General features: G+C 54.5%; 5 protein-coding genes across 5 annotated transcripts; 2 read left to right on the forward strand and 3 right to left on the reverse strand.

The window, feature by feature from the left end:
• Positions 1–216: 216 nt before the first annotated feature.
• Tigd2 (Tigger transposable element-derived protein 2) lies at positions 217–2,006 on the forward strand (the record flags this gene model as incomplete). Its single annotated transcript, XM_066151887.1, has 3 exons — positions 217–758; positions 815–1,185; positions 1,249–2,006. 3 exons carry the CDS (start codon positions 217–219, stop codon positions 2,004–2,006), a joined length of 1,671 nt encoding a protein of 556 aa, XP_066008680.1.
• A 1,620-nt stretch (positions 2,007–3,626) lies between these two features.
• CGGC5_v007676 (uncharacterized protein) lies at positions 3,627–4,280 on the reverse strand (the record flags this gene model as incomplete). Its single annotated transcript, XM_066151888.1, has 1 exon — positions 3,627–4,280. One exon carries the CDS (start codon positions 4,278–4,280, stop codon positions 3,627–3,629), a length of 654 nt encoding a protein of 217 aa, XP_066008787.1.
• A 491-nt stretch (positions 4,281–4,771) lies between these two features.
• pxa1 (PXA domain protein 1) lies at positions 4,772–7,069 on the reverse strand (the record flags this gene model as incomplete). The annotated part of the gene is made up of 5 exons (XM_066151889.1): positions 4,772–4,883; positions 4,947–5,225; positions 5,692–6,409; positions 6,464–6,490; positions 6,544–7,069. 5 exons carry the CDS (start codon positions 7,067–7,069, stop codon positions 4,772–4,774), a joined length of 1,662 nt encoding a protein of 553 aa, XP_066008786.1.
• Positions 7,070–7,790: 721 nt separating this feature from the next.
• CGGC5_v007678 (Protein MSS51) lies at positions 7,791–9,403 on the reverse strand (the record flags this gene model as incomplete). Its single annotated transcript, XM_032024991.1, has 3 exons — positions 7,791–7,818; positions 7,868–8,525; positions 8,578–9,403. 3 exons carry the CDS (start codon positions 9,401–9,403, stop codon positions 7,791–7,793), a joined length of 1,512 nt encoding a protein of 503 aa, XP_031878379.1.
• A 317-nt stretch (positions 9,404–9,720) lies between these two features.
• On the forward strand, positions 9,721–13,679 carry msp-5 (Pre-mRNA-splicing factor rse1; the record flags this gene model as incomplete). Its single annotated transcript, XM_066151890.1, has 4 exons — positions 9,721–9,964; positions 10,108–12,022; positions 12,080–12,187; positions 12,365–13,679. The coding sequence occupies 4 exons, from the start codon at positions 9,721–9,723 to the stop codon at positions 13,677–13,679; spliced, it is 3,582 nt and encodes a 1,193-aa protein (XP_066008672.1).
• Between the last annotated feature and the right edge of the window lie 190 nt (positions 13,680–13,869).

The raw sequence follows: 13,869 nt of genomic DNA on the forward strand, positions 1-13,869 counted from the left end.
CTTGCTGGGACCAGGCATCCCCACACTTGCTTGGCCCGAGTGCCATCCCATCAGTCAAGCCAAAGCCATCGGCGCGATCCCCTCTTCGCAATCACCAACCCAGAACCTGGATTGAACAACTACAGGCCACCTAGGTAGCCAAACACACTTGCCGCTCGGAGCCTTGTCGAGTTGGCTTGTTGGCTCTTCCTGGAACTCGACCGAGTCATATAAACAATGGACCACTCCATCGTGGGCACCACCACTATGGATCAAGACAACCACATGGCTCAAGACGAAGACAGCCACATGTCACAGAGCCACACATCCTTCGGCAATGAGAGCTGGAACGACATGAATTCGTACACTCACCAAGCCACAATGCCAGACTACGGCCCATTCGGCGCCTTCATGCCTACTATGCCTCACGGCTTGCCGTCTGAGTCGATTGGCAGGATGCCTCCTCCTCCGGCGCCCCCTCAACCGATACAGCCGCATCATCAACAATCCCATTCACAGCTTCCAATGCTCATGATACCGTCTCAACCAACATGGCCCAGCATGTTGACGAATCCAAACAGCTATTCGGCACCACCTTTGGGCATGGCTCCTGTGGTCCCTCCCGCGCCCGCCAGGACGGGGAGACACGGCAACGGTGCCCAGCCCCAGCAGCGAAGGGTCTTGACGGATGAAGACAGGAAGAAAATGTGCCAGTACGCGGCCGAACACCCCAACGTCAAACAGACTGATATTGGTGCCATGTTTGGGGTTGAGCGCAGGTAGGCCTTGGTACCAAGACTGGCAACGTGGAATACCAAACTGACATCCTCCATAGCACTGTATCCAAGGTCCTCAGAAACAAGGAAAAGTACCTGAATCCTGAGGCGGACAGAAGTCAATCACCCGCCGGCAGACGCCATGCCAAAGGCAAGTACCCGGACATTGATCGCGGCGTCGTCTCCTGGTATAGGAAACAGGTCCAAGCAGGGTTAACTCCAGGTGATGAAGAGATCCTGGAGCAGGCTAGGCACTTCTCTACCAACGGCGGCGGTGAAGCAAACCAGACGAAATCGATCAACGCCACGTGGCTGGAAAGATTCAAACAGAGAAACATCCTCCCTGGAGGAAGGCTCTCGCGAAGGGCATCGGAAACGAACATCACGAACCACGCCAAAATCTCTGGCTCTCCATCTCTAGGAGCATCTGGTATCTCCCCAGCATCGCCAACAGGTCATCAGTCCCCTCTGTCCGCTGACAGAAGCGACGAAGACGTTGTTCACGGTCTTGGTTTTGTCAGCTACGGAGACGGTCCAGCATACAAACATTCCAACTCTCAAAGCACCACGTCTCTCAACAGTGCCTTGACCGATGCGGCCAATTCATCCTTCTCTGGGAGTGCCCTGAGTCCAACGGGAACCTTTACCTTCTCCCCTGACCCCAACGCTGGAGCTTTCTTGCCCCCTGATTCGTCTCGCCAGATGCACGGAACGGCTTCAAACTTCCAGAGGCCCAGAAGCCAGACGTTCCCGAACATTGACGTTGAAGCAATGTACCAGACTGCAACGACTGAGCCCATGACTCCGAAGTACCACCCAGCATCGACTGCCCCGTCTTCTGCACTAGAGTCACCGATCTACGAGATGGCGGCACCGCACTTTGCTCTGGATACCGCAATCACATCGTCTCCGCATCTGCATCACAGCAGCAGCAATAGCAGCATGGCCGGCAGATCAGCGACCACGCCTGCAGGCTCGTCTCCAACATCCCCGACGCAAGAGGAGGCCCGAAGAGCGGCCGACACGTTGCTGAGCTTTTTCTCCAGCACAGCTGCGAGCGGCTTGGTCGACCAGAAGGACTACCAGGGCCTGCTCAAGCTGACGGAGAAACTTCGAGTAAATCCGCAACATGCTGCCAAATCTTCGGTGGGCGGCCTGGATCGGATTCCCGAGGGCGACACTGAAACTCTTACCCATCACCCGAATCACATGTCTTTTGAAGTCAAGCCGGAGGCAGTCTTGACCCAGTAAAGGCCCGCGATCTTTTCTTCCCAGCGAGCACTCCATCGTTTGCTCAGGCGTTATGTCTTGCTTTTGTTTTGGGCCTGGGCATGGACGGGGTAAGGTACAGGGACGAAGCCACGCGATTAACGCGTGCGTATCAACAGAACAGCGACCATCATCATGGTCCCACAAACCCCTAGACCCGGCGAGGGTTCTGCAAAGAACGGCTCACACTCGCCGGGATCGGGTTACGGTTTCGAAAACATCATCGGCTTTACCTACACGGTCAATGTCTCGCGACAGCCACATCACTCCCATGATCGACATCTTGAGCGTCTTCCATCCCCGGCCCCCAGTCTCACGACATCGAAATATGGACACAATATACCTTATCATTACAGAGCCAGGGGACAAGATTAGCAAAAGACGAGGTGATGGGAGAACCATTCACTCCAAACTTCAACATATTCTATATACCCCAATTTCGCATCCTTATCCGCCGCTCATCAAGGAAAAGACCTTGCCGCTCACGCGAACACCGAAAATTCCCACCTTGCGCGACCTTTGCAAATACTTGTTCTTGGTTTATTTCAGTATCTAACTCTTTTTTTTTTTTCCGTCACTCAGCACACCGTTTCCAAGCGCTCTGTTATCTGCCCCTTTCCTTGTTTTCTTTCCTTCGCTATATCGACGATTCGCAAACGAACTCGCCACTGTATTATTTCCCGGGTTTCCTCAGACGCAGCTGCATTGCGAGATAAGGGGGTTTGGGATTAGGTCAGGGAGATTGGCTGAGGTAGCCAGGCATTGGGAGAAGGGAACACGGGAGCCCTCAAGGGATCATCACTTCATCATCTACGGACATCATCTATGGACATCACATAATCGGACAATCGGACGATATCTGAACGATTTTCTGACAGGAGAGGGAAACCGAGAAAACAAATGGCAGGAGACCTGTACAGAGCAAGGGAGGCCAGAGGATGATGGGGAGACGACGGAGAGAGGTGGAAAGGCACTCCACCTCCCGAGTCTGAGGTCAGGAAACTGAGGCCTCCTTGGCTACGAAAACAACAACCAAAGCAGCCAACCCAAAGAAGACTCGCGTTACCCCGGCCAGAGTATGCGCGAAATCCGAAAGACAAGAAAAAAAACGGGCGGCCCCTTTTGCATTTATTTCTAGGGATTAGCCCCTTTTTTTGTCCCCTCTACGACTGGTCTACAGAAATTACAAAAAACATCGTTTCTCCCTCGACGAATGCGTTGACAAAGAGATGGCCGTGACGTTTGGGAAGGTTCACAACCCAACCAGTGCAAGGAGAAGACTATCGTGATGTATACGAGCGAGCATTGGGGTTGCAATGGGGATAATCCTCGCCCACCTTCCGTGATATTGTCTTGTGTGTGTAACTCAGATTCGCTTCTGGAAACCGATGTACACTGGAAAAGCAATATGGCGTGTAAACGGTGTGATGTGAGACTTGGAATGGCATTCTGTGTAACATGTGGCGGTCATGATCGTGAACATCGTTGAACATTGCGAACATCGTGGAATCAAAACACTTCATTATCTTGGCAGAAGGGTATCTAGACTAAACGGGGATCAAGACGAAGCACCAAAAAGAAATGCATGGCAGCACACGAAGCTCATAGGCTCAATCGTTCCTCCCACAGCTCAACCACCCCCTTCTCCGCCAGCTCGGGCATCAGTCTCACCAGGATCAACTCCAACATGCCATACACAAAGTGCTTGTTGCAGTATTCGTCCGAGAAGACGTCGAGGATGCCCTCCTCAATCTCGGACAGCATCTGCTGCTGATCCTCATCGTCTTCAGGAGGCTGCGACTTTGTGCCGTTCTCGTCACCTGAACTATCGCAGTCGCTAGTGCCGGTGGCGACCGCCTCGACGTTGGCATCCCTGCTGCTGCCAGGAGCAGAACCAGCACCACCGGCCGCGGCGGTGTCATCCCCGCTAGCCCCAGCTTCTGCTGCTGCTCCTGTTGCTCTAGAGTCCGGACCGGACCGCCACCGGAGGCCAAGGCCTCGCCCGCCCAGGTAGAGCCTAGCCAGCCACGGCGGGATTCTGGCTAGAACCGCGCTAGCGCACCTGCGGCGCAGGGCACGCAGCTCCTGATCGGAGGAGGGGGCCACCAAGGTCGAGACGCCGGGAGCGTTGTTGGGAAAGAGGGCGGCGCGGATGGACCGAAGGAGGGTGGGCAGGTACGCGGCGTCGAGAACCCGTTGGTGTATGGTATGCGAGATGAGCCTATAATTCGCGCGCGACGCGGCAAGCGCTCTCATGTCAGTCCCGGCTTTGCTTCCGACTCGGACAGTCGCAGTTCATGCGTGGGGGCTACAGGGTCAATGTGTGTGAAGTGAGAGGATCTGCGGGAGGGGAATCCAACGAGAATGTGAGGCGCAAGACATTGGAAATGAATGGAAACAACTAAGGGGAAGGAAACACGAATTCAACAGGGATTAGACACGGCTGACGACGAGCGAGTGTTGGAAGGGCCGCGCGCATGTAGCGCAGCATGCGCCAAAAGAGGGGATACAAGTGAAAAGCTTGGTACGCTGGAGGCGAAGGTTGCGTCTGTGTCGCAAGGCAGGCAGAATATTTCCCCTGTCCGTCCAAGATCCGTAAATGGTTGCTGATGCTCCCCGGGCAAGGCTACCGTCTCTCCCCGTAATTATGTGTGCTTTCCATGCGTCGGAGGGTGTGACGTCCAATTCTTTCGGGCCCCAGAACCAGGGCTCTGTAGCAAGCCACGCAAGGACGAAGATTCGGGCTGTCAAAGAGACGTATCTCGTCTTGCCATATTGGGCCAGCCGTCATGTCGCCAACTGTCGAATCGGATGACGGTTGATAGACAGCTAGCCGCTGAAAGAGAGCAAGCTGCTAGCCTGCCTCACGGGACGGATCGAGTCAGTGGCTGCGTGACGCTTCAGCAAACGAGGTGCACTAACAGGCGGCCATTGACGAAGCCCGTGGGGAGCCCCATGATGATACTGCTAGTGAAGGCGGCCCGGTCACCAGCAGCAAGAATGATGCCAACCCGTGTACCGACTTCTGACGGAGTTTCTGGCAGGCGGATGCGGTGGGGCGACGGGAAGCGAAGGGCGTGACGGTTGAGTGACTGAGTGCCGGGTCTCCGTAGGTGTGCGTGGATGAAGGAGATGACGGTGGTGACCAGACCCTTGTAAGTCGGTGCTCGTTGTTGGAGCTGGGCGCGTAAATGAGGCTTCCTGGTGGATGGAAGCGCAGCCCCGCGACAACCTATCAAGCAAATCGGAGGCGAGCAACGTCGATTCCCTCTGCGATTGGCTGGCGCCCATGAGGTCCTGCAAGTGCGACCGTAGTCTCGAGAAATCGGGGTAGGAGGTCAAGTCTGGGTTGGGTCGCAGAATGGGCCGGGTGGGGGGTGTCGCACAGCATATTTCGGCTTTTTTCGCGCAGCATTCCAAAGGACTCGACCCCTTCACTGCGCGCACCCCGAACCGTTTCGTTACAGCTTGTATCAAGTCCATCGCCGAATGTGCCTTCTCAGCAGCCCACTAGGCAATTACTGAAGCAGCTCTCATCTTGCACTTGTTCGACTGAGCGTTTCCGTCTGCTCACTGGAGCGAAGCCAGGTCAAGTGACTTGAAGCTCATGCGGTGTGACGTGAGTTCGTCTGGAAAGGGAGGGAGGAGGAAGATGATGGATGCCTACCTGTCCATGGGTCCGTTTAGGGCGGCGACCCGGCCTGGACCTTTCATAGCTCCGAGCTGAAGCATCGAGAGCGTTCCGCTCAACCAAGGCATGCGGGCGTCCAATTCGATCAGGTCGGATATGCAGGTCCACAGCTTGAAGGCGAAGATGGGAGTCTTCACTGGCTGTGCTTCGTCCAAGCCCGTGAGCGCATCAGGTGTCTTTGAGTCTGATAACTGACCCGTCAACTCGTGTTTCTCATCGTAGGCAACATCTGCTCTTGGAGGCAAGGATGAAGACATGGCGAGAGTGCTGACAAGCAGGCGTATCATTGCAAATGACAGAAAACACCAGTGTACGAAAGACCAGAACACCCCTTGGATTGACCAGCTGCAGCGAGCCGGTCTAGGTAGAGGAGCCGCTGACCCGGCCTGCACCGCCTCTGCAACATCTTCCTCAATGGGTTCGGATTTCCGTTCAAGGACTCTCGTGAGAATAATCAGGCATTCGTAAATAAGCCATGGTTGAGAGAGCCGATTGGCCAAGACATTGCCAATGATGAGCTCAGAGAAGATTTGACCGACCAAGGAGGTTAGGCAGTCGTTTTCAAGGTCTTCGGTTGGCAGCAGTACGGCTAAAACGCCTTGTACCAACAATTGGCGGTAGATTGCCTCGTTCTCTTGCTGCTTCGCAACGGTCTCTGGTTGGTCTGGCCGTGGTATTGGTGACAAGGGCGCCACTGGACAAAGTGCGTGGTAAACTTCTCGAGGGTCTATCTCCGTTGGAGGCCTACATACGGGGTCATGCGCTGCGCGATAGGCTGAAAGGTGGTGTTAGTTCATGTGGAAACGAGCGAACAAAGAGCAAGCTTACCGACGATATGTTTGTCCAGCAAGTCGGGAAGCTCGTCGAAGAGCAAGCTTTCTAGATCGACCTTCCGTAGCCGTTGTTCCAGAGCTCTGGTACAATGGGCTATGATCTGGACAATCTCGTCGACAAAGGCCTCATCTGGTGTGATCTTGCTGTACCAGGCCTGTACGTATTCCCTCAAAATGACAGCAATCAGGGCGTAAAGCTGAAGGTCGACGTCGTTTCGACTTGTCAGGGGCGGCAGTAGCTCCTCGATCGGGGGCGGAGTGGTTCTCTCCTTATCGGAGAGCTGTTGGGAACATAGGACACGACGGATGAAGGCGGCAGTGGCCCTGTCGGAGAGGAAGTCGGCAGGGGCTGCGCGAATTGATCGGCGAGCGGAAGGATTGCTCTGCAACTGCGGACGGAGACGTTCGGTAGCGGGGGTCGAGGGTGTCGGGGCAAAGGAGGTGATGTCGTTCGCGAAACTGACTGTTGCGGGGGCTTTCGGGCGCGGCGTGGGTGCGCGAGGAGTAGCGACAGCTGTCATGGCCGTCTAACGTCTGTAAAGCCGCAGTCTCATGGTATGACTTGGTATCAAGGGCGACCGGGCGCACGCCACCAGCACAGAGGAGTTGGCGAGGAGGGGTTGTCGTCGACTTTGACTTGCAGCCAGCTAGATTTCGGACGACGCTGACCTGTGCTGTGACGGATTAAGGTGAAGTGACGACGGGACTGGGGACCTGCCCCCGGCTCCCAGGTTAATTACAGGGAATGCTGGTCTGCCGTTGCAGGTGCAAAGCGGCTCAACCTCCCGCAGCTGTGACCCCGTGCGCTGCAGGACGGCGCCCGGACCTTACATAAGGCAACCTACCTAAGCTAGGTAACAGTAGCTGAGGAAGCTGCGTCTGCAAAGGAACGCCGCTGGCACCGGTTTGTCTAACAGGCACAAGACAGAATTCTTCTAGAAGCGATCATTACCTTGGCATCGGTATATACATGCGACTTGGGAAAAGTTGACGGCAAATTTGCTGCCTCTCATCGATGCGTTCATGGCACCTCTGGATGCTACTCAAACGACAACGTCTAGACTCATAATTTCACAGGGTCAAGAAAGCGTGTGGAATGCAGTAGAGTCGGCTTGGTTTTTTCCCCTCCTTTTCTCCCCGTCTCCTGTTGTACAATGCACGTGTCGTGAGCAGTATAGTACACTTATTTACAACGCCTCTCTATGCACGGCCTAGAATCATTACCAGTATCCTCCAGGCCACTCAGAGATCCTTGGTCGCCGTTTCATACCTGCTTGAGTCAGTACTAATGTTCAAGACCATGCCGTTGTACAACATACCTCTTTCCACGGAATGCCCAGACTCCCCAGTTTCCGCAGCTGACGTCCTGAGGGTCGAGGTCGTTGAGATCCCACCTCAGACTGCGGAAACGGTTCTCGCCGGGCTCCAAAAGGATATCGAACTCGCCAGCGGCAGTCTTACGAACCCACTCAATGTCTCTCTCCATGTCGAACTGGGTGTATCCCGTGGCAATGATGGGAAGCTTCGTCTCAAGAAGCATCGGCAGAGTCTCGGACCATTCATGGCTGCTCGCCGGGTGACCCAGGCCGGGGTGGAAAAGGCAGAAGCAGTCAAAGTATGGGTCATATGGCGCAAAGTATCCCGTCTTGTGGATCGTATGATAGTAGTCCACAATAGTGCTGATCTTCAGCTTGTGAGATATCCGGTCTTCAATCACCATGCCGAAAGGGTTCTCGGGTGTTCTGGGGGGTAGCGGGAATTCGTCATCCCTGTTCGCCATACTTTCAGGGCCGATGAAAATGAGGTGAATCTTGCTCTCGGGGAATAGATGCGCCAGCTGAAGCCAGACGTTTCTCGGAAGCGACGACTCGGCGCGAGCGCCCAAGCAGAACACTCTCACAGGCGGCGCCTCAGGACGAAGGTCCTTCATATCTGTTCCCTTTCCTGAAAGAGGGGGGTGAAGTGTATAACGCAAAGCTGTTCACTCATGAGCTTCTTGATATCACAAGCTTCGCGACGAAGGACCTACCACTCAAACTCTTCAAACCCTCGCTTGTGAGCCTTTCGCCCTGCTTTACGCTGTACGGGCTAAGCTCATGCAGAATGCTGCCAATAGTAATGGGGTACGTAAGCATCTTCGTGACCTGCCTCATGCTACGCTCGTCGTTGATAGCCTCGAACTCTCGGCTGTACATGAACGTATCCCAGTTGGTCATGTTGACAACGGCCTCCGGCATTTGGTCGTCGGCCATGACGAACTCTGGGAAAGCACGGCCAGACCGCAGATCATGGTCATCCTCATTGATCTCCTTCAAAGTATCGCAGATCTCAAGGTGTGCCTCGTAATTATCCATCCAGTGCTCCTTGCTGCAGTAAACAGGAACTCCACAGTCGGGGCATTCGAAGTCAACATGCGCCGGCGCAAGGTTTCCAGTCTGATGTGTGTGCTCCTCGCCCTGCGGTGCAATCGTGGGTACGCGAGTTGCTCTGTGGTCTGGGTGCGGGCAGTACGCATGTTGTCTCATGAAGGCCGCTCGACGCCGGATCTCGGGAATGGGCGAATTCGTGAAGGAGTGGAAAAGATCGTCCGAACGAAGCTTCCGGGTTGCCGTCTCGGTGCTCGCGGGCTTAGCAGCCGCTGCCTCGCTAGAGACTTTGGTCGTTGAAGAGAATTGCCTCGTCGCATTATTCGCCTTTGATTTCCTCGGAACGGTGGAATGTAGACCCCTCGTCGAGTGGGCTGATGCGATTCTGGAAACGGTTCTGACACCGCTGTTGGAGACCAATTGCCTCCTCAATGTCGCGGAACATTGTCCGCAGACGCTGGAGGCTGCTCGTCGCAATGCCGGCTCCATCTTTGCCAATACCGAACTGTGAGATGCGGCGTGCGTCGATAATAGCTATGACCAGTGTATGCGTCCCAGAGCTCTGCCCGCGGTGGGTTGACCCGAAATTTTGGGTGGCCCGGATCAACTAGGTGCCGGAGGTGGGTCTCCACCGAACCTCGTTTCGAGCAGTTGCCAAGTGGGAACCTAGAGCTTCTGAAATTTTGTACTGGAGCTCTCCAGCCTCCTAGCCCACCTTCACTTCAAAACACCACCGCGTCGTGTCTCATCATCCAGTCGAGCTCGAATTTTGCGGCCGCGCAGGCTTTCTGCGCTTACCTGCAAACATGGCGACGACCTCGAACATGTTTCTTTACTCCCTGACCCTTCAGCCGCCAACCAATGTCACTTTGGCGGTGTTGGGTCAGTTCTCCGGGACGAAGGAGCAGAACATCGTCACGGCGTCTGGATCGCGCTTGACGCTCCTCCGACCCGACCCGTCCCAGGGCAAGGTCATTACGCTGCTTTCGCACGATATTTTTGGCATTATTCGGTCCATGGCCGCCTTCCGGCTGGCAGGAAGCAACAAAGGTAAGTTTTGTTCCTCGTTCCATTTGAAGCTTCACTTAGTGATTCGAGAAGCTTGCCAGTCGCGACGCGTGTCACTGAAGCCATTGTCGCTCAGTGCTGGCGATACTTGATCGTATCGAAACTTTGCTGACCTCGTGTCAAAGACTATCTCATTCTTGCGACTGACTCTGGAAGGATCACAATCGTCGAGTACATCCCCGCGCAGAACCGATTCCAACGGCTGCATCTAGAGACCTTTGGAAAGTCTGGAGTACGACGCGTGATTCCCGGAGAATACCTCGCTTGCGATCCCAAGGGCAGAGCTTGTCTCATCGCCTCGGTCGAAAAGAATAAACTTGTCTATGTTCTGAACCGAAACGCTCAAGCCGAACTCACCATCTCCTCGCCCCTGGAGGCGCATAAGCCTGGTGTCTTGGTGTTGTCCATGGTTGCGCTCGATGTTGGCTACGCGAACCCCGTCTTTGCTGCACTGGAGATAGAGTACACGGAGGCAGACCAAGATCCCACGGGAGAGGCCGCTCGCGAAGCCGAGACTCAGCTGGTGTACTATGAGTTGGACCTGGGACTCAACCATGTTGTCCGAAAGTGGTCCGAGCCTGTCGACCCGACAGCATCTCTACTCTTCCAAGTTCCTGGTGGTCAAGATGGCCCCAGCGGTGTCTTGGTGTGCGGAGAGGAGAACATCACATACCGTCATTCAAACCAAGAAGCCTTCCGCGTACCGATACCACGGAGACGTGGCGCTACGGAAGATCCTTCAAGGAAACGCCACATCGTTTCTGGTGTAATGCACAAGCTCAAGGGCAGTGCTGGAGCCTTCTTCTTCCTGCTTCAGACGGAAGACGGTGATTTGTTCAAAGCTGTAATCGATATGGTTGAGGACGCAGACGGCAATCCTACCGGCGAGGTTAAGAGGCTCAAGATCAAATACTTTGATACTGTGCCGGTGTCGTCTAGTCTGTGTATTCTCAAGAGCGGTTTCTTGTATGCGGCTAGTCAGTTTGGCAACCACCAGTTCTACCAGTTTGAGAAGCTTGGAGACGATGACGAAGAGAAGGAATTCTCGAGCGACGACTTCCCAGCCGACCCCAAGGCTGGTTACGATGCAGTGTACTTCTACCCCAGGCCACTCGAAAACCTGGCTCTGGTAGAGAGCATCGACTCAATGAACCCCCTCCTCGACTGCAAAGTCGCAAACCTGACTGGCGAGGATGCGCCTCAAATTTACACAGCATGTGGAAACGGCGCTCGCAGCACATTCAGGATGTTGAAGCACGGTCTGGAGGTAAATGAGATCGTTGCCTCTGAGCTGCCCGGTATTCCTTCAGCCGTGTGGACACTCAAGCTGAGCCGTGGCGATCAGTACGATGCCTATATTGTGCTGTCCTTTACGAACGGAACCCTTGTGTTAAGCATCGGCGAGACCGTCGAGGAGGTTAGCGACTCGGGATTCCTGACCTCGGTGCCCACGCTGGCAGCGCAACTGCTTGGCGAGGACGGTCTTATTCAGGTCCATCCCAAGGGTATCCGTCACATCCGCCACGGCCAGATCAACGAGTGGGCAGCCCCTCAGCATCGATCCATCGTTGCTGCCACGACCAACGAACACCAAGTTGCTGTGGCTCTGAGCTCCGGTGAGATTGTGTACTTTGAGATGGATGGCGATGGATCTTTGGCAGAGTACGACGAGAAGAAAGAAATGTTCGGTACCGTCACCTGCCTTAGCTTGGGAGAGGTTCCGGAAGGACGTCTGAGAAGCTCGTTCCTTGCAGTGGGTTGTGATGACAGCACGGTTCGTGTTTTGTCTCTGGATCCCGATTCGACCCTTGAGAGCAAATCGGTGCAAGCCTTGACTGCTCCTCCTTCATCCCTGGCTATTATTGCCATGGATGACTCTTCTTCTGGCGGCTCAGCCCTGTACCTCCATATCGGACTTCACTCTGGTGTCTATCTGCGGACGGTGCTAGATGAGGTTACTGGAGAGTTGACAGATACCCGGCAAAAGTTCCTGGGCCCCAAGCCCGTGCGACTCTTCCAAGTCACCGTTCAAGGTCGAACGTGTGTGATAGGATTGAGCTCACGTCCATGGCTTGGGTACTCCGACCCTATCACTAGAGGTTTCGTGGTCACTCCCCTCAACTACGTGGACCTGGAATGGGTATGGAACTTCAGCAGTGAGCAATGCGAGGAAGGTGTTGTTGGCATTCAGGGCCAGTCCTTAAGGTAAGCATTCTTTTTCTTTCTCTTTCGCTTTTTTCCCTTACCATGATGAGAATGGATTCCTACGCCAAAGTGCAGTGAGGTCTTACGCATTTTTTACCAATTGTTCCTACTGAAGGTTCTTCTTTCATTGGCATCTTTCGAATATTCACTTCGTGGCCCGCCTCTGACAAGAATCAGGATTTTCGCCATCGAGAACCTCGGAGACACAATCACACAAAAGTCGATACCCCTGACCTATACTCCAAGGCGTCTTCTAAAGCATCCCGATCACCCCATGTTCTACACTGTTGAGTCAGACAACAACACACTGCCTCCCGATCTCAGGGCCAAGCTCATCGCGGAGCCTGGAGTGGTGAACGGCGACGCGACTGTTCTCCCGCCTGATGAGTTCGGATATCCCAAGGGCAAAGGTCGCTGGGCATCCTGCATCAGTGTCATTGATCCATTGTCGGAAGAGCAACGAGTACTGCAGACCGTTGATCTCGACGACAATGAAGCTGCGGTCAGCGCTGCGATTGTCTCTTTTGCCAGCCAGGACAATGAAAACTTCCTGATCGTTGGCACAGGGAAAGACATGATTGTCAACCCACGACAGTTCACGGAAGGATACATACACGTATACCGCTTTGGCGAAGACGGCCATGAGCTGGAATTTATCCACAAAACTAAGGTTGAGGAGCCTCCCACGGCTCTCCTGGCCTTCCAGGGCAGACTGCTTGCTGGTGTCGGCAAGACTCTTAGGATATACGACCTGGGTCTACGACAGATGCTCAGAAAATCACAAGCAGATGTAGCGCCGCAGTTGATTGTGTCTCTGAGCACACAAGGCAGTCGCATCGTCGTGGGTGACGTACAACACGGTGTCACCTACGTCGTCTATAAGCCCACCACCAACAAGCTCATCCCATTCGTCGACGACACAATCGCGAGATGGGTCACCTGCACAACCATGGTAGACTACGAGTCGGTCGCCGGAGGAGACAAGTTCGGCAACATGTTCCTCGTTCGTTGTCCAGAGAAGGCGAGCCAAGAAGCCGACGAGGAGCAGGCTGGTTTGCACCTGCTGAACACCAGGGACTATCTCCACGGCGCACCTCACCGTCTCAACCTTCTCAGCCACTCGTACACCCAAGACGTGCCCACAAGTATCACAAAGACTAGTCTCGTCGTTGGTGGCCAGGACGTTCTCCTTTGGAGCGGTATCAACGGAACCATTGGCGTCTTCATTCCCTTCGTCACCCGCGAGGATGTCGATTTCTTCCAGAACCTCGAGCAGCATATGCGCACCGAAGACGCGCCACTCGCAGGCAGAGACCACCTCATGTACCGCGGTTACTACGTACCGGTCAAGGGCGTCATTGATGGCGACCTCTGCGAGAGATACACACTCCTGCCTAATGACAAGAAGCTGATGATTGCCGGCGAGCTGGACCGGTCCGTGCGGGAGATTGAGAGGAAGATTTCAGACATTAGAACACGTTCCGCCTTTTGAGGAGGCTTATAAGTGGTGGTTATCACCATCCATTTCTGGGAAGGAGACATGAATTGTTACGTGTATTGTACAAAGCGTAAGGTATATGTTAGCGGCGTTTCATACAGGCCAAAGAGCCGTTGGGTGGTACAGGACATGATGACGATGCAATGAACAACAGTTCTAATAATACCAATCCCCCAAAAACGCC

Source organism: Colletotrichum fructicola (assembly GCF_000319635.2).
Source record: "Colletotrichum fructicola Nara gc5 chromosome Unknown KSG_Nara_v1_contig04, whole genome shotgun sequence".
Classification (NCBI taxonomy): Eukaryota; Fungi; Ascomycota; class Sordariomycetes; order Glomerellales; family Glomerellaceae; genus Colletotrichum; species Colletotrichum fructicola.